Raw genomic sequence first — 24,590 nt, forward strand, 5'->3', positions numbered from 1 at the left:
TCCCCCCCCCCTTCTCCCTCCCCGACATCTGTCAGTCATCCCTTCTAATCTCCTCCCTGTAGGAGACCCCCAAATGGCTGCCCTGCAGGAGTGCACCTCCCACCTCCCTTTAGAGCCCCACTGGCTATTCCGCCCCCCCCCTTTGCAAACCCCTGCTGCCGGCCCCTCCTGGGAACCTTCCCGCCGGGAGAGCCACACAAGCACCCCTGGAGAGGCCCTGCCTGCCTGCCTGCCTGCCTCACACCGCAGCCCCACGTGCCGGCTCGCCCCGCCCTGCACCGAGGAAGGGGCAGGCTGCCAGCTGGCAGAAGCGATGAGCGCAGAGCCCAGCCGAGCGACATGTGTTCGCAGAGGCAGGGTGAGAAACGTGAGCGAAAGCAGGAGGCTCCGTGCACAGACACGAGACTGGGCCTTTCCGAGCGGGTGTGGTTGACACAGGGCTCTGGCACACCAGTAACACGGGATTCCCCACAGCCTCCTGGCACGCTATGGCTGGGCCTCCACACCAAGACACGTGCACACACATTCAAACATGCTCCTCAGAGGGGAAGGAGGGAGAGACCCACGGCGGATGGTCAAGAGAGGGGAAAGCTTCATTGCCCAAGAGTTCTCCTTTTAAAAGTGAAGCAAGCAAAAGGCCTTGCATCTAGGGTCTCCAGGTTATGGGGCACCGATTATTATTATTATTATTATTATTATTATTAATAATAATAATAATATTTTTATTTATTTATTTATTAGATTTGTATGCCACCCCTCTCCCGAGACTCGGAGCGGCTCACGACAAAAACAACAATATATTAAAAGACGTCAAAAAACCCATTATTAAAACCATGCAACACAATCATACCATACATAAACAATATAAGCCCAGGGGTGTTTAAATTTCCCCATGCCTGACAACATAGGTGGGTCTTCAGCAGCTTACGAAAGGCAAGGAGGGTGGGGGCAGTTCTGATCTCTGGGGGGAGTTGATTCCAGAGGGCCGGGGCCACCACAGAGAAGGCTCTTCCCCTGGGGCCCACCAGACGACATTGTTTAGTCGACGGGACCCAGAGAAGGCCAACTCTGTGGGACCTTATCGGTCGCTGGGATTTGTGCGGCAGAAGACGGTTCTTTGGTATTTTGGTCCGATACCATGTAGGGCTTTATAGGTTATTACCAATACTTTGAATTGTGACCGGAAACTAGGGGAGGCTTTTCTGTTTTTAAATCAAGACTTGTTGGTATCCAGAAATGCTAATATAACTGATGAAGCAAAGAGGGGGAAGGAAGGAAGGAAGGGATTCTATGCTTCGTGGAAGGCAAAATCGTTTTTTAGATAGAAGAGAATATTTGTAATTCGAGGTTGAATTGTGGACTCCTTGATGCTTTCCGAGCTTGGTGGGTTGTTGTTGTTTTTTTGCAGATTTTTCATTGTCAAAACTAGGTGACATCATTAGTGCAGTGATGATGTTACCTAGTTTGGCAATGAAACATCTGCAAGAAAACCATCAAGCTTAGAGAGCACAAAGGAATCCCAGGGTTTTTAGAGAATGGGGTGACTTAAAGAACATCTACAGAGGGGAGGCATTTTGTATTTAATGCTTGGGATCCTCCTAAACACACACACACATCTCAGATATAAGAGCTCCAGTTACTTTCTTTAGATTTAAATGACGGAAAAAATATTTACAGTGGCGTTAGATTCACAGAACTAATAGATGAGGATGAATAAAACAATTTCTGTGTTCAAAGTGTTCAAACAATTAAAACTTTATGGCATAATGCGATGGCCTGATGTATACAACAGGGTAAGATCATGGCTGGATTGTCTTTCCATGCTGTGCCACCAAACTCCATGAAGTTTTAGTGTGTTGGTGAGAATCCAGCTTATGTCTTACAGGAGATAGAGCATCCATCCAGAAATGGGAATTGTTCCAATTAACATTGAGATAATCAAGTTAGAGAAAACAAAGGATCATAACTGAGAAGAAACTTTATGAGAGGCAGGGGGAGGGGGGGAGGGCTGATGTATCATCAAGTCTTAAAGTTTGAGATGGACCATATATATTTATCAAGTCTAGGAAGTAGAAATTCACTTGAAAAACTGCATTATCTTGAACATCAGTTTAATTACATCACTTTTGCACCCTACTTTCTGATATGATCAAAACATTACTGATGTGCAAATCAACCTGGAGCAACAATGGTCTACGAATGACTCTAGAGCAGTGTCTCTCAACTTCAGTAACTTTAAGTTGTGTGGACTTCAATTCCCAGAATTCCTCAGTCAGTTATGCTGGGTATTGAAGGAATTCTGGGAAATGAAGTCCACACAGCTTAAAGTTGCCGAGGTTAAGGAACACTGCTCTAGAACACAGAAGCAGCACTGGTGTTGCATATCCTCCAAGGAGCCCCAAACCCTTGTGGGTGGAATCAATTCACCCCCCACAAAACTTGCACTCTTGATATTTTTCACCATAACTGCAAGCACCAGTTTTCCATTCAAAGCTCTGCAAACTTCCACCAACTTCTCAACAATCACACTTCTAAATGGAAGCCAGAAGAATCAATTTCTAAATATTATCCAACTCAAACTTCTTATTACCGGTATTCTGGGGTGGGTTTTTTTCTAATCCACACACCAAATCCACACAGCCACGTTTCTACGGGGAATCAGAACGAGGCTCAGTCAGAAATGAAGTTAAAAACAATATTATCGCCACTCTGAAGTGAGGTTTGCACAATGCAGTGAATTTGGTTTACTGAATTAATCCATTTTCTAACGTTGCTGAACCATAAACTATTCAAACAGGCTGGATTTGTACAACGTGCTAATCCTTCCACCAAAGCCCTAAATAAGGTCAAAACTAACCAAACTTAGCATATTGTGCAAATCCAGACAAAGAAATTGAAGTTTAGAAGTAATTGATTTCAGCATGGGGATTGAACACACTACCCAACCCAAACTTCTCAGATATCCCCAAAGCCTATGACACTGTTAAAGTAATAATAAAGTTGAATATATGCATTAATCTGCAATGTTTTTACTGTTGTAAATTGTCCTAGATCTCCATCCCATTCCAAGTTCTCTTTAATATATCAATTCTATTATACAGGGTGCCCAGGGGGAAAGCATTTTGAAATTCCATGACATTTCCCTGTAACTTGCGGTCTAGTTAAGGCACAGTCGTACATTACGTCATACCAAACGGCTAAGCCATGGAGAAATATCGGTATCTTGTTGCCACAGTTATACTCATTTCTGCTTGACTCTGCAAGGCAGCGCAATCCATTTTTTTAACATGATTTTTTCCTGACTTTTAAACATTCAAATACATTTCCCCCCTGCTTTATTACGCTTTTTTTTGACAAATTCCCTGAAAATTCCCTGATTTCCCTGTTTTCCAGGTTTGCTGGACACCCTGATTATAACATGGGATTTTCATCCATTGGATCAATTCTCAACAGGTGTATCCCTAGCTGTATGGACTTCAATCTCCCAGAATTCTTGATGAAGGCTGCTGTGAACCTTTGATCAGGTGAGGATAAGCTTATTTTCAGAGCACTGCATTTTAAATGCCTGTAGATTATTCTTAGATAATAGGGATGCAGTGGCTCAGTGGCTAAGATGCTGAGCTTGTCGATCAGAAAGAATGGCAGTTTGGTGGTTCGAATCCCTAGCACCATGTAACAGAATGAGTGCCATGACATGTCCCAGCTTCTGCACACCTAGCAGTTCAAAAGCATGTACCTTTCTTCTATTCCTATATCTCTTCTTCTATTCTTTCATTGATATGTTCTATTACTATATCTTCTTTTCTATTCTTTCTTAGATATATTTTACTATGAGTATCTCCTCTATAACCTTCATCATGTATTTTACTATGTGTATATAGATATACTGTATACCCACTAAAACCCTCATCGTGTATTGGACAAAATAAATAAATAAAATAAATAAATAAATAAAAAGCTAGTAGAAAAATAGGGACCAGCTTTGGTGGTGGGAAGGTAACAGTACTCCGTGCCCCTTTGGTGTTTAGTCTTGCTGGTCACATGACAATGGAGACATTTTTGGACAACACTGGCTCTTTAGGTTTGAACCAGAGATGAGCACTGCCACCTAGAGTCAGGAACGACTAGCACATATATGCAAAGGGAATCATTACCTTTTACCTTTAGATCATTCCATAAAAACTGTTTTCTGGCCCTCTCCACAATTCTCCACCACAACCACAGAGAAGCAAAAATTCTAAAACTTGCAACAAGTAGAGGAAATAATTCTTGTACCAATCAGGGTGGGATTAAAAACAACGTTCTTTCCTAGGTGCATGGTGTGTACTAGCAGCACACAATTCTTTGTGTAGCAGTGATTATTTGGTAAAGTGAAAACTAGGGTAGGAATGAGAGGTTGGACTTTTCAGCAGCCAGGTAAAGCCAGTCACTGCCACCACAGCCAGAAGGTGGGACTGAAAATTATTTGCAATTTAGGAGGAGGAGATGAAACCGATAGTTCTTGCCACAATTAGGGAGGAACACGAAACTGTTTTCCTTCCCCCCCTCTAACCCAGTGAGGGTGCTAAAATATTTTTTATCACCTCCACACCACTGCTAAGCCTGCATAATACACCAGAATAGTGTTTCTGCAGTTATCTATGGGGATTCTCAGTCGTCCAGGTGACAATTGTCTCAAAGGTGGTTTTCCCCCCTTTCAAAAGGTAACTGGACTGTGTTTTCCTTGAGGAAGAAGAAGGTGGGGAAGAGAAAATGTTTTGCTTCTCATTCAAGAAGCTTCATCAGTTTCCATCCTCACCACCAGCATTAGAACTGATGAAGCTTCTTAGATGGGAAGCAAAACTTTTTCTTCTTTCTCAAGGAAAAAACAGTTCAATTGTCTGTTGAACAAAAAAAAACCCCACCTTTGAGTTTTTTTGTTAATCCAAGAACAAATATATTTGTAATAATTTTAGAATTCTTTTTTAACATAAGAACTAGTCAAACAGGACAAACCAGAGTACACTTAGCACAAGGGTCAAAATGGGGTGGGGGGGTGGGTTTAAAATTGAGATCTGGACCAGAAAGAAGAAAAAATGCACTTTTCTGCATTTTTATAAAGTCCTTTTTCTCTCCATACAGATTTAACCTCAGGAAGAAAAGTAGCTTGGAAGGAATGATTCAGAAAAGTAAAAAATGTTTAAATAGGGTGGGAAAAAACTCTACACACACTCCTCTCTTTTGCTCTTCTTTCATTGCAAATCAACGAAAGGTCTTTGTGTCTTTAAATAAAATATAAGTTACAGTATAATATGATTTTGTCCCTTACAATTTCAAAGGACAAGTTTAAATCATCCCTTAGAGCAGGGGGTAGGGTACTATGGTTTCTGTATGACATGTGGACTTCAATTCCCAGAATCCCTGAACCAGCCATGTCTGGCTCAGGAATTCTGGGAATTGAAGTCCACCAGTCATAAAGGGACCATCATTCCCCAACTCTGCCATAGAGGCACTGCAAAAGGAAAACAAACCAAAGCGTACAGCAATGCAACTCTGATTTGCACCCTAGGTTTATCATGGTGTTCTTCATAATACTATCAACAAATATAGCTTTAGGCCTACAATCAGCATGTGCTGGATGTGATAGCTAAAATATTTGGAAGCTGAGGGGGGAAAAAAACCAGACTGTGGGATCTTTGATGCTCTCAGAGCTTGGTGATTTCTCACACACATTTTATTACCCAGCTAGGCAACACAATCAGTTCATATGTTACCTGATTGGGTAATGAAACGTCTAAAAGAATACCACCAAGCTCAGGGAGTAAGAAGGACCTCACATTTCAACCCTGAGCTACAAATACTCTCTTCTATAGAAAAAAAACAGACTTTGGGAAAGACTTAAACTCTCTCTACATGGGGCTATCTTTGAAAAGTGTTCAGAAACTTCAGATTGTGCAGAACACGGCTGCGAGAGCCATCGTGGGGCTTCCCAGATTCGCCCATGTTTCTACAACACTCCTTGGCCTGCATTGGCTGCTGATCAGTTTCCGGTCTCAATACTAAGTGTTGGTTATGACCTTTAAAGCCCTACATGGCATTGGACCAGAATACCTCCAGAACCGCCTGCTACCGCACGAATCCCAGCGACCGATAAGCTCCCACAGAGTTGGCCTTCTCCGGGTCCTGTCGACTAAACAATGTCGTTTGGCGGGCCCCAGGGGAAGAGCCTTCTCTGTGGCGGCCCCGGCCCTCTGGAATCAACTCCCCCGGAGATTAAAACTGCCCCCACCCTCCTTGTCTTTCGAAAACTACTCAAGACCCACCTATACCGCCAGGCATGGGGGAGTTGAGACACCTTTCCCCCAGGCTCTTTATATTTTATGTTTGGTATGTATGTGTTGTTTGGTTTTTAAATATGATAGGGTTTTATATGCTTCTTTATTAATACAGTATTAGATTTGTTTCACTATAATATTGTTTTTTTATTATTGTTGTGAGCCGCCCCGAAGCTACGGAGAGGGGCGGCATACAAATCTAATAAATTATTATTAATTATTATTCTTACAGCCCTCCTACAAATCTCACCCCTAAAGCAGGAGCCAATCACTTATTTTTTCATCTCCCACTCCCCTCACTTCCCTACACCATCTTCTTGCTCAACGTACAGCCAAATTTACCTGTCTTGCTGCAGTTTTGGTCATAATCACTGCCAACTAGACCTTCACCGGACGAAGAACAGACCGAAGACGATGACGCACAAGAAGCAGGCCGACTAAGATCCACCACTACCCCACTGGAAGGCGAGGCGGTGGGCTGGCTGCCTGGGGAATAGGATTGATGGGCTGGGCTTGGGGGCAAACCATTTTCCAGCAAAAACTCATCCAAGTCGACGTATTCGATCTCATTGTAGGGCAAGGTGCGTTCCCACAGCAGGGACCCCAGGTATGCACAATGCCCGGGTCTTGACACACTCAGATCGTCCTCCATTTTACGTTCCTTGTCTTTGATCACACCTGCAATGGAACAGAAGCAGCAGGGGAGGGCAAGAAGGAGAGACGCAGGTTAAACGCGATGTGTCTGATCTAAGAATAGGAATCTACTGAAATGCAATCAAAAACAAGACAGGCAATTAACTGGAAAGTCAGAATCTGGAAAATTAGACCAGAATTTGCTCGTGCTGCCAGGAGAAAGCTGAAGGTGGTAAATCTTGAGATAAGACGCTTAAAGGAAACTGCAAAGCTTGTGCCAAAGGCATCCCTAAAAGTCTTTTGGAAACAAAGATTTGGACAAGAAGAATGGTTAATTAATGGAGTAATAATTGTTTCCCTGATATACCACACATTACGTCTTAAATTTTGTACTATAAAGGGGCAAAGCAGCTTATAATTTAAAAAGAAGGGTCTAACGTGAAGAGGAAAGGGGAAATAATGAATGTATAAATTACCACTATGCATATTTAAGCCACTTAGTCAAAGATGATATTCTTTTAAAGAAGAAACGCTGGATCTTTTATAAATTGTGGACTTCAACTCCCAGCATTCCTGAGCAAAACATGGCTGGCTCAAGAATTTTGGGAGGTGACGACCACAAGTCATAAAAGGGCCATTGTTCCCCACCCCTTTTAGCAATGAAAAGGGCCTTTCCCAAACCAACAGTTAACCCTTCATCAAAAGCAGAAAACATTAAACTTCATCATCTTCCAACTCGGAAAGTCACAGATGTTTAGCTCCAATTCCATTTAAAGTTCTCTAACCTTGTCTTCCGTAGTTGTGGGAGCCTTATCCTGGAGGCTTTCAAAAAGGGAAGATCAGCAGTCAGATATGGTATAGATCTTCTACTTAGGGAGAGGATGGACTACATGACCTATAAGTTCCCTTCCAACTCTGTTAATCTATCTATCATCTCTCTCTCTCTCTCTCTTTCTCTCCATCCATCTATCTTTCTACAGTATCTATCTATCTATCTATCTATCTATCTATCTATCTATCTATCTATCTATCTATCTATCTATTCATCTATCCACCCATTCACCCATCTGTTGTGTTTGGGCCTGGGCCAGCTGTTGCCCCCACTATGTGCTGTTGCGGCACATAGTGACTGTGAAAGCCTGGCTGACAGCCAGGATGATGCAGCTGACAGCCAGGAAGATGTAGCCAGCAGTCAGGAAGATGGGGCAGAGAGCCAGGACGAATTGGCAGACAGTTCAGGGGAAGGGGCTGGCAATTCGTCAGACAGTTTATCTTCTCTCAGCTCGTCTGCAGGACAATACATCAATTTACGCAGCCGTAGGGCCTTACAAAGAAGGGGTCGCTTTAAGAAGTAGGAGAAACACCTGGGTTGGGTGTGGTTCCCTTAATGAGGGCTAAACAGCATAAAAAGGGAACGGGACCAAGGCAAACTGTGGCTGATTATCTGGGTGGTTTGTGGTTTGTTCCTGCTCTGAAGTTCCTGCTCGTGGATTGTACTTCAGCGTTGGGGGAGTTGAACGCTCTGGGACAAGCTGCTGCTTTTGTGCTATGAATATTCAGAGTCTCTTGGACTATTTCTGCTCCGTGACTTTTGTATGGGTTGGCTTTTCACTGAACTTTGTAGCTGATTGAATTTTGCAACGAATCCTCTTGGTTTCTCCTGAAAGTAAGGACCATTTGCTTTCATCTTTTTTCTTTACTGTTTAAATACAAGTTTGCTGATTAACTATCCACGTGTGTGTTTGACCTTCTTTTCTGGACCATTAATCATTGCTTGAGGCCGGTCAGGCAGAACACCATCCACCCACCATCTCTCTCTCTCACACTCTCTCTCTATCCACCCACCCACCCACCCACCTACCCACCATCTATCTATTATCTCTCTCTCTTTCCATCTATCTTTCTACAAGATTTGGACAAGAAGAATGGTTAATTAATGGAGTGATAATTGTTTCCCTGATATACCGCACATTACGTCTTAAATTTTGTACTATAAAGGGGAAAAACATCTTATAATTTAAAAAGAAGGATCTAATGTGAAGAGGAAGGGGAAATAATAAATGTATAAATTACCTATCTATCTATTCATCTATCTATCCATCCACCCACCCACCCACACACACACCATCTCTCTCTCTTTCTCTCTATCCACCCACCATCTATCTATCATCTCTATCTATCTATCTATCTATCTATCTATCTATCTATCTATTTATCCACCCATCCATCCAAGTATATTCTCTCTCTCTCTCTCTCATCTATCTACCTATCCACCCATCGATCATCTATCTATCTATCTATCTATCTATCTATCTATCTATCTATCTATCTATCATCTATCTATCTATCTATCTATCTATCTATCTATTCTATCTCTCTATCTAATCTATCTATCTATCTATCTATCTATCTATCTATCTATCTATCTATCTATCTATCTATCTATCCTGTCTGTCTGTCTGTCTGTCTAATCTATCTATCTATCATCTATCTATCTATCTATCTATCTATCTATCTATCTATCTATCTATCTATCTATCTATCTATCTATCTACCTCTCTACCTACCTACCTACCTACCTATCTATCCATCTAATCTATCTATCTATCTATCTATCTATCTATCTATCTATCTATCTATCTATCTATCTATCTATCTTTCTATCTATCTATCTATCTATCTATCTATCTATCTATCTATCTATCTATCTATCTATCTATCTATCTATCATCTCAGTGGTGAGTGGGTAGATGGTGAGCTTCAGTGGTGAGTGGTTAGCTGATCAACAGCTGCCAGCAGTTCGACAGATTGAATCTCAGTAGACTCAGCCTTCCATCCTTCCTAGGTGGGTAAAATGAGGGCCCAGATCGTTGGGGGCAATATGCTGACTCCCTGTAAACCACTTAGAGAGGGCTGTAAAGCACTGTGAAGCTGTATATAAGCGTAAATGCTATCTATCTTGAATTTTTTGAAATGGCAATGCAAGTAGTCCTTGATTTATGACTATTTGCTTAATGACTATTCAAACATATAACAATGTTGAAAAAGGCAGTATTCACAATTATGATTATGGTTACATGATCAAAATTCAGGCACCTGGCAACTGCCATGCATTTACAATAGCTGCAAGGTCCAGGGATCATGTGATCAACCTTTGCAACCTTCCCATGGGACTTTTACATGCAAAATCGGAGTGGGGGAATTCGCTTAAATCAGGCACGATTCACTTAACAACTGCCCACTTAGCAATGGAAGTTCCAGTGCCAATTGTATTCATAAAGGGAGGACTTCCTACATTCAACTGGAGGCTTCAGAGTGCCATGCCTAGCCTATTTAGCTCAAGATTATTCAACAAAGTCAAGATTAATTTCTTGCCTAGCAGGGCTACAGAATCATTGCAGAGGTGGGATTCAGCAGGTTCTGACCAGTTCTGGAGAACCGGTAGTGGAAATTTTGAGTAGTTCAGAGAATCGGTAAATACCACCTCTGATGGTCCCGCCCCATCTATTCTCTGCCTCCCGAATCCCAGCTGATTGGGAAGAAATGGGGATTGTGCAGTGACCTTAGAGGAGACATGGGCAAGGGGCGGCCCGCGGGCCACATGCGGCTTGCCCACTGTCTGTGACCGGCCCGCCGTTATCTGTGAAAAATGTCCCACTTTTTTTTATAGTTCTCCTCCCCCGGGGCTGCGGTGGGAGCCTGGAAAAGGCGGTCCGGAGGCAGCCGCGCAGCTCCTTTGCCTGAGGGAGGCTCAGGACATTGACCATAAGGCGAGCACTAGGCAATGATGTCACTGTAGGTGATGTCAGGAGCCCGAGAGAGACACTTTGGCAGAGTTGAGCGAGCGCTGAAAGAGAGAGAAGCAGCGGCGGCGGCAATTGGGGTTCAGGTGGGCAGAGGAAGCGGCGGCAGCAGAGGAAGGAGAGGAAGAAGAAGCAGTGGCAGCAGCGGAGGGGGCAGCAGCAGCCGCGGGCCAAGAGGGAGGGATTGCTAGGGAGGCCTCCTCTGCGCAGGCACACTGCGGGCTCCCTCCCTGACGAAGCGTTAGCCCGGCCTTCCAAAACCATACCAATTTCTCATGCGGCCCCATGGCAAAATTAATTGCCCACCCCTGCCTTAGAGCCTTCTCTGTGGGGGCCCCGGCCCTCTGGAGTCAACTCCCCCACCGGGAGATTCGTACTGCCCCCCCTCGTCATCTTCCGCAACAATCTGAAAACCTATTTATGTCGCCAGGCTTGGGGTCACTGGACCCTAACCTCTGCCCAACAAATGTGTGGCATGTTTGTGGTTTGAATCTGAATAAATGATTTTTAATGTTTTAGCCTTTGTAGAATGGTTTTAGATTAGTTATTTATATTAATGGTATTTCAAATATGTTTTATATATTGTTATTTTTAAATATGTTGTGAAACGCCCCGAGTCCACAGAGAGGGGCACCATACAAGTTCAATAATTAATTAATTAATTAATTAATTAAATAAATAAATAAAATAAACTTCCAAACCATACCCACCAAGCCATGCCCACCAAGCCATATCACATACAAGCCACACCCACAGAACCGCTAGGAATTTTTTTTTTTGAATCTCACCATTGATGCAATGTAAAATATAAGAACTAATTAGAATTACATTGTTGTAATTTGAAAGTTACGGTAAATTACGGTACACTTAGCACAGGTCTGTTTGAATAAAAGGGATGGCTGCACTATCAAGTTACTTACAGGGATTAAAGTGTGCTTGTAAAGTGCCAAGTAAAATAATTGTTCCAAGCGGATAATCGCCATAAGTGTACAGGAAGTCCTAGACTTAGACAAGTTTATTTAGTGACCGTTCAAAGTTACAACAATCACAACATTAATCACTGGAAACAAATGACTTGTGAACGTTTTTCATTCTTACAACCTTTGTAGCCTCCCTCTGATCTTATGATCAAAATTCAGATGCTTAACAATTGGTTCATATTACAACCGTTACTATGTCCCAGGGTCATGTGATTCCCTTTTGCACCCTTCTGACAGATTCGCTTAAGAACCTCACTACTAAATTATCAACAGCAATGATTTACTTAGCAAGTGTGGCAAAACTCACATAACAACAGAAATTTTGGGCTCAATTGTGGTGGCAAGTCAGGGATTACTTGTACAGCAAAGATTTTTACAGGTGTCTCGGTAACAGAGGGGGAAAAAGTTGGCTTGATCTTAGAATATAAGACTTGGAAAGATTAATTCAGGCCGTCCATCTGCCTCTTCTATATTTAAAGGTTCCTGAACAGATAGCAATAGCATTTAGACTTATACAGTGTTCCCTCGATTTTCGCGGGGTCGAACTTCGCGAAAAGTCTATACCACGGTTTTTCAAAAATATTAATTAAAAAATACTTTGCGGTTTTCCCCCCTATACCATGGTTTTTCCCACCCGATGACGCCATATGTCATCGCCAAACTTTCGTCTGCCTTTAATAAATATTTTTTTTAAATAAACTTTAATAAATAAACATGGTGAGTAATAATCTGAATGGTTACTAAGGGAATGGGAAATTGCAATTTAGGGGTTTAAAGTGTTAAGGGAAGGCTTGTGATACTGTTAATAGCAAAAAATAGTGTATTTACTTCCGTATCTCTACTTTGCGGAAATTCGACTTTCGCGGGCGGTCTCGGAACGCATCCCCTGCGAAAAGCGAGGGAACACTGTATACCGTTTCACAATGCTTTTACAGACCTCTCTAAATGGTTTACAGAGCGTGAGCATATTGCCCCCAACAATCTGGGTCCTCATTTTACCGACCTTGGAAGGATGGAAGGCCAAGTCAACCTTGAGCCGGTGGTGAGATTTGAACTGCCAAATTGCTGGCAGCTGCTGATCAGCAGAAGTAGCTTGCAGTGCTGCACTCACTGTGCCATCCAGGTATCCATCTTCGGCTGCAGTGCCCACAAACAAAAACCCCACCACCTCCCAGCTATGGGCTTCTTTATCTTTTCATTATGTTTTTAGTTTCTCCCGATATTCACTTGCATGCACACAGGTAGTTCGTGGATAAATAGCCAAGAATGTTTTTCTAGATCAACAATTCTGGCAGTTTTAGCCAGGTACCATTTATGCTACCTAGGCTGAAACCACCTACCCACTGCATTCTATAAAGGCTTTGTTGAAAACTATTTTAATTGTATAGCAGTGATTCTCAGCCTTATGATCCATCCTGGCTGAGGAATTCTGGGAGTTGAAGTCCACACTGCCTAAAAGTTGCTGATGATGAAAAATCACTGCTTTTCAGAGACTGATAAAATCAGAGGCATATTGTATTTATTTCTTAGATTTCTATGCCACCCTTCTCTGCAGACTCAGGGCAGCTTACAACAGGAGCAATATAAAGGCATATACAGTGATACCTCGTCTTACAAACACCTCGTCATACAAACTTTTCAAGATACAAACCCAGGGTTTAAGATTTTTTTGCCTCTTCTTACAAACTATTTTCACCTTACAAACCCACCACCACCACTGGGATGCCCCGCCTCCGGACTTCCGTTGCCAGTGAAGCACCCATTATTGCGCTGCTGGGATTCCCCCGAGGCTCCCCTCCATGGGAAACCCCACCTCCGGACTTCCGTGTTTTCGTGATGCTGCAGGGGAATCCCAGCAGGGGAATCCCAGCAGCGCAAAAATGGGCACTTCGCTGGCAATGGAAGTCCGGAGGTGGGGTTTCCCATGGAGGGGAGTCTCAGGGAAATCCCAGCAGCGCAAAAATGGGTACTTCATTGGCAATGGAAGTCCAGAGGCGGGGCATCCCAGCGAGGGGAGCCTCAGTGAAATCACAGCAGCGCAAAAATGGGTACTTCATTGGCAATGGAAGTCCGGAGGTGGGGTTTCCCAGCGAGGGGAGGCTCAGTGAAATCACAGCATCGCAAAAACACAGAAGTCTGGAGGTGGGGTTTCCCATGGAGGGGAGCCTCAGGGCAATCCCAGCAACACAAAAACGGGCGCTTCGGCTAGCAAAAGGGGTGAGTTTTGGGCTTGCACGCATTAATCGCTTTTCCATTGATTCCTATGGGAAACATTGTTTCGTCTTACAAACTTTTCACCTTAAGAACCTCGTCCCGGAACCAATTAAGTTTGTAAGCCAAGGTATCACTGTATAAGAAATCCAGTAATTAAAACAGTCTAAAATTATCTAAAAACGCAATGATCCAATTTATCTAAAACCCCTGTTATAAAACACAATCAACCCCATTCAATTCTACTTATATTCATGGCCGGAGCCCCAATCCTGCAGGCAGAGATGAGTTTTCAAAGACTTACGGAAGGCCAGGAGGGTGGGAGCAGTACGAATCTCAGGGGGGAGCTTATTCCAAAGGGCTGGGGCTGCCACAGAAAAGGCTCTACCCCTAGCTTTGCCTAGCTGACGGGACCTGGACAAGGCCAACTCTGTGGGACCTAACCGGTCACTGGGATTTGTGAGGCAGAAGACAGTCCCATAAGTAACCTGGTCCTAAGGGCTTTATATAACCCCGATTATGAGTTTTTAAAAGTTTTTAAAGTGGTTATGCAAACTAATAATAATCCCATAGATGTATGTGTTTTGTTTGCAGGATGGGGGAAAGGGAGAAATGACAGGAGCGGGGGCAGGGAAATAAGCAGACGAAATCACCACACAAACACCATAACTTACACCCTTGCATCAGATGTCAGGATGGAAACGCGTAAATGGTGACAGCTGTTTGATGGTGTCACCAAGCACATACTGGTATTCTGCCATCTCTACTGTTTGCTGTAGATAATGCTGCCCCACTTTCTACCTCTGACCCCTTTTGTCGCTTCATGCAAACTCAAAATGAAGTTTCCCCCAGGTTAATCGGCAGCTGGTACCTTAAAAATTCGAACTGTTGTGTTTTTTTTTAAGCATGGAATGAGAAAAATTTGTTTCGGGTTCCAAGCCATGTTGTTCTATCATGTTGTTTCTAACCAGTTCTGTTCTGAATTTGGAATGATCCCAAATGATCGGAACAGCTTGCTTTATCCTTGAAGCAACTGCTTCAGATTAAAAATGGAAAAAAAAATATTGTTTAGATCAATGCTTTCCAATCTTGGCAACTTGAAGATATTTGGACTTCAACTCCCAGAATTCCCCAGCCAGCGAATGCTGGCTGGGGAATTCTGGGAGTTGAAGTCCAGATATCTTCAAGTTCCCAAGGTTGGGAAACACTGGTTTAGATCATATATATTCTGCACTCTCCTAGTAATAAATTAAGGATGCTAAATCTTCCCTCCATCTTTGTGCAGTTGTGTCAAATCTTCCCCAGGATTTGCATGATTACTCTGAGCTGGTTTTTTCTTTTCTTTTCTTTTTTTTTTGCACTGCAGCCTTGGACATGTGCTGGGCCGTGTGTTTTTTTATTTAGCTTTTTAAATCTCGGGCAGTGAGGAAGCTCCAGCCGGGGAACGCCGCCGCCGTTTCTTTAAAACGTCCTGGTTGTGGTTAAAACGAAGGGGCGAGAAGCAAGGACAAACTGTAGATCACTGAGGCTGTAAAAAATGCAGCCGCTCATATCAGTAGTGCAAAACTGCTGAAATTTGCCCAGGACTTATCCTTCACTTTCTCCGCCCCACGGCCTGCCTGTTGTTCAGCAGCAAAATACAAGGCTTTACCCCAGATGACCCCTGCTGCACTCAGCCGTATCTGATCGGCTTCATCAGTGCTCCTGCCCCGTTGCTGCCCCCTTGCCAGCCTGCCAGCCTGAAGCTCGGAGAAGGCAGCTGGGAAGGAGATTCTTTCCAGAGAAACAGCTAGCTGGCTTTTCAAGGGAAATCATTTCTCGGTGGCTTTAATATAGACACACACACCTCCAGACCATTAATCTAGGGCAAAGGTATATGGCAAAAGCAAGATTTTCTGCCTGGGTGAGCAGTTTGGCCCCTGAACCCACTAGTTTAGTTTCAGATATGATTCAATCTGCTCCTACCTAATGCCTAAATCTGGGGTGGGGGGAAGGGATCCATTCCTCACCACCACCACCTCATATACATGTTTTTAATTGGAAAGTTAACACAAGGACAAGGCGCACAATCTGAGGTTAGTTGGGGGAAAGATCAGAAGCCACGTGAGAAAATATTATTTTACTTGAAAGAGCAGTAGATGCTTGGAACTAACTTCCAGCAGTTGGGGGAAAGATCAGAAGCCACGTGAGAAAATATTATTTTACTTGAAAGAGCAGTAGATGCTTGGGACAAACTTCCAGCAGTTGGGGGAAAGATCAGAAGCACGTGAGAAAATATTATTTTACTGGAAAGAGCAGTAGATGCTTGGAACAAACTTCCAGCAGACGTGGTTGGTAAATCCACAGTCACTGAATTTTAAACATGCTGGGATAAACATATATCCATCCTAAGATAAAATACAGGAAATAGTATAAGGGCAGACTAGATGGACCATGAGGTCTTTTTTCTGTTACTTGAAAGAGTAGTAGATGCTTGGAACAAACTTCCAGCAGACGTGGTTGGTAAATCCAGTCACTGAATTTAAACATGCCTGGGATAAACATATATCCATCCTAAGATAAAATACAGGAAATAGTATAAGGGCAGACTAGATGGACCATGAGGTCTTTTTTCTGCCGTCAGTCTTCTATGTTTCTACACTGCCCTTTGGTTGCTCCAGTGTTTACAACAGATTGCAGAGATCATTATTCAAAGAGTGACTAAAATAGAGGTGAGTGGGAGAGGATACAAACAATTCTTCAAAGGTCCTTGACTTGACACCTAATATCTGCCTACATGTGTGTGCACGCACACACACTCTTGCACCTTTTCTCCACCGCACCTGGGCTGTCTGTGCTCTCTCCGCAAATCACAAGGTAGCTTAGGTGGTTGTCTGCTTTACAGGTGCCCAACCCACGCAGCGAGGTTCAGACCCGGCTTGGGAGTGGTGCTCCATACCTGAACTCTTACGCTGCCTGTACACATGGAACAGAAGTCCAGGCCCAGCTGATGGGCTGTGGCGACACAAGCCTGGCGCCCCGAAACTGGGCGAGTCGCTCCCAACGCCCCATGACTAGATTAAACCCACATGCAATTCCCGATTGTAAGAGATGCCCGATACAGATTGATCCCGGAATATATTTCCCTCCTCCCTCCTTCTCCTCCTCCTCTCTTTGTCCAATGCCTGGATCCACCCACGCAACTACCTGAAACTGGGAATTATGAACTGCTGGATAAAATCTTGACCCAATCACAGGATTCATTAGAACAATCCACAGCCATTTTTTTTTAAAGACTCAGTTTTCCCCATCTGTAAAATGGGAATAATGAACTACCTCGATGAAGGTACTACAAGGATGAAGACATATGGAGGATACATAACGGAAAGAACAGGATATATAAAGAATACTGCTGATATAGGGAATGATACAGGGGAAAATAAAAATAATAAACATTTTGTCTCCATTGCCCCTTTGCCTTTAATCCTGGCTCTTAAGCACAAAGGTTTTTCATGCATGACACTAAAATTACCTCTTAAACTGCTCCCTCACTTTCCCCCACCCAAATTTCTCATAAGTGCCTCCCCATGGCCAATTTAATATCTTACCTAAAGCTGGACTTCAGCATATGAGCCTTGTTTTCTAATTCTGCCCCACTAGCTATTGCAGGGGTGAAAACTCTTGCAGAATACAAAGTACTTCAAATGCTGAATTCACCCCACATATTAAACCTGCTATATTCCTAGGCATGCATTACATGTGTACAGTAAACAGAACCATCAGGTAATCCTAACTTGGGGTCCACATAATACTCTCACCCACAAACCACACTAGCTTTGTGACTAATGTGGCTCAGGATATTTGGGGATCAGTTGGTCAAAGAGATGAAATGCAGAAGGGGAAATAGCTAATTCCCTATATTCAGGCTGTGGCACCAAGCAGAATGAAGACCACAAGATATTATTATTATTATTATTATTATTATTATTATTATTATTATTATTATTATTATTACTACTACTACTACTACTATTATTATTACTATTTTTTTTATTTTAAAACCCTAGCAATATACAGCAAATGAGATTTATATGCTAGATTTTGTATCACAATATCATAAGTCGAACACTTTCCAAGCGTCTAGGACACTTTTTTAAAAATAATAATAATAATAATAATAATAGGAAGAATAACAATAACAATAACAACAACAACATGGTTGTTGTTGTTGTTGTTGTTGTTGTTATTATTATTATTATTATTATTATTATTATTATTATTATTATTATTATTATTTTGAACCCAGGCCCAGCCACTGCAGTCACAACCCAAACCAAACGAAAATATCAACCTCCAAACACAGAAGCCAGCACCAAGCAGCCTTCTTAGTAGTTGGAGTTATCAGAAGCCAACCGAGTGCCCAGCCAGCGAGTGAACGTAGACAACACACAACTCCCCCCACCCCTTGCAAGAGCAGAATGCTCTCCAAAGCACCATAAAATAGTGCACGTGGCAGAAAGGGGGAAAAAAAAAACATCAACAACAGCCCTTGAACGCTAATACGACGGTCAAGGTTAGCATCGGCTCCCGAAATCCAAGGGAGGGAGGGGAGGGGAGGCACACGTGAAGGAATATGTCTCCCAATGCAGCATCCCAATCTAGCTGTTGTGGGGGCGTAGCGGGGAGGGGGGGGCTTGAAACACACAACAATCTCCCCTCTGTACACAGGGGTCTGGTCACATGGCCGCTGGGAGGAAAATAAATATTAAATAAGGACGTAAATGGGGAGGGGGTGATAAGCCCATAGAGGATTGGGCTGAGGGAGCCAACTGGGATGGGACCCTTCAAATCCTAGATCTGGCTTCCCAGCTGCCCCACGTCGTGGTCTCTATTGCCAAGATACCCACCACCACCTGTATCCTACGGTCCACCTCTCATCCTGACTGCGAAACTAGAACATCAATGCTCATGGAGAGAAGGAGCTCCACATATACACACCACACACACACACACACACACACTTCTCCCCCTTTTTTTTCCTTATGGGGGGGCTGCATGGGTGGAGGAGGAGTTTGCTGACCCTGGGAAATGCCCCCCCCCATGATCCCCACAATATCCCCGCCTGCTGCCATCCCCCAACCACCCCCGACCTTCCCTTGCCAGCCTGTTGTCTGTGTTTTCTCTGATTGCTCCTGTGAAAAAAGTCTTAGAGATTGTTTCCTGGGCTGCACGTTTCCTTCCCTCCTGCTGTGTCCGTGGCTGAGCTGTGTGCAGCTTTAAGGGATTTACTGCTGCCAGCCAGCAGATGTGTGTGTGTGTGTGAGTGTATGCGCATATACAGAAACACCCCTCGGATGAATCACCCTGGAAAAACCCTGATGAGTTGATCTCTCCAGCAGCAAAACTCCAGGAATCCTGGCTCCCCAAATCTTCTACCCTGCTCCCACCCCACCAAGAGCCTTAAAGAGGATGATCCCCCCCTCCTATCTCAGCTCAGAAATGCAAGGTCTCTCTGCCCCCACCCCCCTGCAAGATTAGGGTTGCATTTCTCCACCTGAGAACCATACAGGCTCCCCCCCCCCCAAAAGCCTGCCAGAATAATATTTTCTTTTTAAAAATAAAAAGATAAAACAACCCTCTGTGTTGATGCTGCTGCTGTGCATTGCATTAGAGCGGTGTTTCTCAACCTTGGCAACTTGAAGATATCTGGACTTCAACTCCCAGAATTCCCCAACCAGCATTCGCTGGCTGGGGAATTCTGGGAGTTGAAGTCCAAGGTTGGGAAACACTGCATTAGAGGAACCAAAACGGAAAACACAACCACTAGAAATTCCAAAAAAATCCGTTTAAAAAGGAGTCATGGAGTCAAGCAGGCATGGCAAGTGCTCCTTAAAGATGTCATTATTATTGCAAGGAATGGGGACAAGGATAAGTTTAAGGCTTGGAAATTCCTCTCTCCAGCCTTACCCCCAGCACCACCACCCTCACTCCATCCTGATCTTTGGAAATCCTGGTTCCCACCTCCATCTCGGCCAAAGCTTTGCAGAGGCAAGCTTCTTTCACAACTACAACTCCCATCGTCCCCCTCCAACCACTGCTGCACTCTGGCAGGAAGGTGCCAGGTTTCAGGAGGGCTACTCCGAACACCACCTACTTACTCTACCCTATCCTATTTGCAAGGGCTTTGCTCTCCCGTGGAACTCTCAGGCCCCTCCCAGCTGAAAGCTGTGCGTGAACAACCTGACTCCTTCCCTCCCTCCCACTTCCAAAGCTTCGTTAAAATGATGACCCCATCAAAATTAAAACGCGGCTGCAGTCTCCTATGCACGCAGAAGGCACGGGAATTCTTATAAGCAATTTCTCAGGGGGGGTGGGAAGGATCTTCCTCGAGCACAAACCTTATTCTTGCAGTTCACAGGGCAGGAAACAGAACAAAAAGGGGAAGTAAATGGTGGCAGGTTGAAATGAGGACACCGCGTTAATGGCAACACTCCCTCCGCTCCTTTCCCTCCTCCTCCCCCTCCTCCCCTTCCCAAATCCAGATGGCAGAGAAGGTAGAAGTGAAAGCAAGCGGAAAGCCACGGCAATGAGGCCTCTTTTACCCACTGGTGGCGTGTTCCTGTTACTTTAAAAGACAATCCTATGTTGCAAAGGATCCCAAATGAGCAGGGAGATTGGGAAACAACTGGTAGTCAGGAGGAAAAATGAACAAGATGGAGTGACAGCTGGAATTATATTTATTATAAGGTTTCTCTCTCTCTCCCCCCCCCCTGTGTGTGTGTGTGGGGGGATACATGCACACAAAGAGAGCCCACAACAACCTGATATGATTTACCTTTAATGTGACATAAGATATCTAATTCTTTTAAACTGCATCCATGTTATGAAATTGGCAATGTCTCAGGCAAGCTGGGCAGAAAACACGTGAACTGTCAAAATGAAATGTTTGGGAAAGGCTTCTCAAGGTTCAAACGGAGGATGAAAAATGGTACTGGCTCAGAGGAGACCCTCACTTTAATCCTGTGTTCCCACAGGCACACCGAATCACAAATCAGCTAAACGTAATGTATGCAATGTGGGGTGCAACCTGGCCATCCATGCAAAGTTCATGCTTCAGTATGTGGGACGAGCTAATAAAAATGGGTTAAAGAAACCCCGATTTGGTTCATAACCGGAAAACGTGCTTTGCAAATATGGCCAGTCTCTTTCTCCCTCTACGGTGGCTCATCCTCTTGGTTCCCAAACTGTAAAATGGAACTAGCAGCAATTCTATATATAGTTGATGGATTATGTGCCACTAAAGTTGTTTTTGATTCCTAGCAACTACATGATGGATGATAGTAGATGGGAGAGAGAGAGAGATGTAGATAGACACTGCATAAGTAGATAGATGACAGATGTTCATATAGATTGCGTATAGATGAATAGATTAGATAGATGGACATATAGAACAGATGAGATTGAGAGATTGAGGGAGGGAGGGAGAATAGATATTAGCTAGCCAACTAGCTAGAATGCTGATTGAGTAGACAGATGACATGTAGACCCCATAGATGATAATCAGCACAGAGACATTTAAAAAAAATTGCTTTAGCAATTTCTAAACAAACATGTCAAATCAAATCCCTCCACTGTGAACGGGTGAAAACAGTTGGGAAAGCAGCAATTGTTTCACGTGGCTGAAAGCTAGACCTGGCGTGTTGCAGGCGGTGGGGGCTGTCAAGCGGGAGGGGGTGAAATCACTCACATGAGCTTGGATCTTTGGTCCCCCGCCGTTCAGGACTCTTGACCGGCCCTTGCAGGAGGCTCTTAAGACTGACCATAGTGGAACTGGGGCCTCCGATTGCCACTGGAGGAGGAGGAGGAGGAGGAGAAGACAGGAGACTGGGGCTGCCTTGGGCCATGGTGAAGGTTGCGGCAAAGGCAGGAGCAGCAGTTAACTCCAGGAGATGCCCACCGCCACCGCCGCCGATGGTGGGTTTTTCCTCTCTTTTCGTCGACCTACAAAGTGTCCTGACTTTAGAAATATATATTTTCTATATATATATATAAAAAAACCCACCAGCAAAAGCATAAAGCTTCGAACTAGAGCCCCCCCCCCCACTGAAATTCACCCACGATGCTCAGGAAGGGGAAGAAATTTCAGGACCTGGACGATTCCCACCCCCAAGAAAAGATTTCTTTCCCACTCCCCCCCCCCCCCACTCTTTCCTCTCTAGTTCTCCCTCCACCACCAGCCCCGAAATAAGCCTCCAGGGCTCAGGCGGACGGGCCCCGCTTTGCCCCGCTCCAAATTTAGCAAACAGTCCGGCCCCCAAGAAGGATCTTCGCAGAGGATCTGTTAGGATCTTGCTGGAGGAGATCGGGAGGAGGCTGGGGTGGGGGGCGTGGGAGATTTAATTCTTTTTTTCCCTTAAAGCAAGAAACAATAATTAAGGATGATCAGGAAACCGGGGGGGGGGGGTGGAAATCGATTGTCTAACACACATTTTTTAAAAATAAAAATTGGATTTATTTATTTATTTTGGCGGAAAATTAACGACTCTTAGGAGGTTGTTTTTTTTCCCCTCTCCGAAAGAAAAAAAATCTCCTAAGCTTTTCCTCCTTCTCTAAAGGAAAAGACGTCGGCGATGCGACCCCTTCGCTAAATAGATCCCGATCCCTCTAAACGGCGGCGGTGGATCAACTCGCCTTTGCCTCCTCCGGCTAAACCTTAGCAGCCCCGGAAAAATGCGGTTCGCGATCTCCGACGAGGGAAAAGCGTCTTCTCGGGCGGGCACCGGAGGAATCCGAGGTTTTCGCACCTGCTTCTCTGCCAGATCGCTGCTATAATAAGGGGGGAAACCGAAAGCGGATCCCGATCCGTTCCGGACTCCTATGCAGGCTTCCCCCAGAAGGGAACCAATGCATTTGAGCCAGACGCGTGCAATAGACGGAGAGACGCAGATGTAAAAATTGCAACGACAACAACAACAACAAAACAAAAACAAAAAACAAAACCGCTCCGGTTACTTTCCTCAACAAGCACTTCGCAACTATTTCCGAATTCGCCCCTCTTTTTGCCACAAAGTGGGAGGGGTCAGGCAGCGAAAGTGGGCGGGGCTTCGCCAGCCCTTCTCCACCAACCAGCCGCCCGGGAGCGTGAGATTTGCAAACACCGCTCGCTCCCCCCCACCCGCCCCCCGCCTCACCTCCCCGCTGCTTCTTCTGTCATGTGCGTCTGCCATGGGGCAGGTGGGGCTCTGACCTAGATTTCACCAATGGGAGGAGAGTCGGTGGGAGGAGCCTGACCCAGTTTTGACCAATGGGACGGCGGAAGGGGGGGGAAAGGCGACAGTTCAGCGTTGGACGCACGCGGGCAGGCACGTGTCACTGGTGTTGTGATTGGGGGGGGGGGCAGAAAGGGAAGCCTGGGTCTTAAAGGGACAGCGGCGTATTCAACGGAAAGTACGGTAATAAGAAGTGTGAGGGGGGGATGAACGAGGGGGGGATACAGACAGATCAAATCTGGAGTCCTACGTGGATATGACTTTAAAAAACTATATCCTTGCTGTTGGATTAGTCTTCAAATAATATACAGCTGCCCGAAGTGGCAATGTGCCATATCCAGAAAACCTAATTTTCTTGCTTCCTCTGGACTCCTGGAGGTGCAGTGTTTTGCTGTGAAGCTGTCAGTTGAAGCAGTCTCAACAACGGGGACAGAAACAAACATTGCTTCTTTTCGTGCTCACTCTGGGATGATGGATGCATAGATTTCTTGGAAGACTCTCCTGTCAAAATAATGCTACTTTTCCCGTGGTGATGATGTCCCGAAGGTGCTTTTTCAAGAGGGAACTGGACTTTTCTAGGTTATTTTTTTAAGACGTTTTGCTTCTCACCCAAGAAGCTTCTTCAGTTCTGACTGGATGGTGAGGAATGGGAAAGGTTTATATTCCTTGCAGATTCCCTGCATATGGAATATAAAGCCTTCCATTCCCCACCATCTTGTCGGAGCTGAAGACGCTTCTTACCTCTTTGAAACTACGAGGTTAGCACCCCCCCCCTCCTAGGAAATATTTTTGGAAATATTAAAAGGACAGAATATTTCCCCTATAACAGAGGCAGAAAGTCAACCCTTTGTCAACGGGCCAACTTGGTCCAGTCTATTCTACATTTAAAAAAATCTATCTCCACCAAGCAGAGCCATAATAGGAATTGCCCAAAGTCCTTTCATTACATCATCACCCAGCAAGGCTCAACCAAGCCTGGGACTCGGGACAGCCTACAGAGTTGCCCTTGCATGGCCCCATGGGAGTCTGACAACCAATAAGAATACAAACGCAAATTCAAAAGCCCGACTGGCAATGAAGAGCTGCAAAAATTTTTTACTACCACACTGAGGGCATGGCTTACTGTGTGGGTATGGCTTGATGGTCCTGTGACTGGGTAGGAGTGGCTTGTCAGCCATGTGACCAGGTGGGAGTGGCTTGACAATTGTCACTGAGGGTGGTCTAAAGATCATGTGATTTGGTGGGAGTGGCTTACCGACCAATATAAGTTTTCAAATAGGTGCTTGGACTCTTTTTCAGTCGATTAAGTCACATTATTTGAATAGCCACGAAAAAGGACAAATGATAGAGAGCATTATTTGTTGAGGAACACAGTCACATTTTCAGGTTTCCTATTGAACC

General features: G+C 44.4%; 1 protein-coding gene across 1 annotated transcript in view; it reads right to left on the reverse strand.

Annotated features, from left to right (window-relative positions):
* The window catches only part of DBP (D-box binding PAR bZIP transcription factor), a 35,791-nt gene extending 12,650 nt beyond the window's left edge, over positions 1-23,141 (reverse strand). The window contains exons 1-4 of the mRNA XM_070726568.1: positions 23,112-23,141; positions 22,612-22,746; positions 21,668-21,921; positions 6,657-6,992 (exon numbers count right to left, since the gene is read on the reverse strand). Of these exons, the coding sequence (XP_070582669.1) occupies positions 6,657-6,992; positions 21,668-21,921; positions 22,612-22,746; positions 23,112-23,134 (748 nt within the window). The 5' untranslated portion in view covers positions 23,135-23,141. The remainder of the gene's footprint in view (positions 1-6,656; positions 6,993-21,667; positions 21,922-22,611; positions 22,747-23,111) is intronic.
* Positions 23,142-24,590: the final 1,449 nt, after the last annotated feature.

The sequence above is a fragment of the Erythrolamprus reginae genome, chromosome Z, assembly GCF_031021105.1.
Source record: "Erythrolamprus reginae isolate rEryReg1 chromosome Z, rEryReg1.hap1, whole genome shotgun sequence".
In the NCBI taxonomy this organism is placed as follows: Eukaryota; Metazoa; Chordata; class Lepidosauria; order Squamata; family Dipsadidae; genus Erythrolamprus; species Erythrolamprus reginae.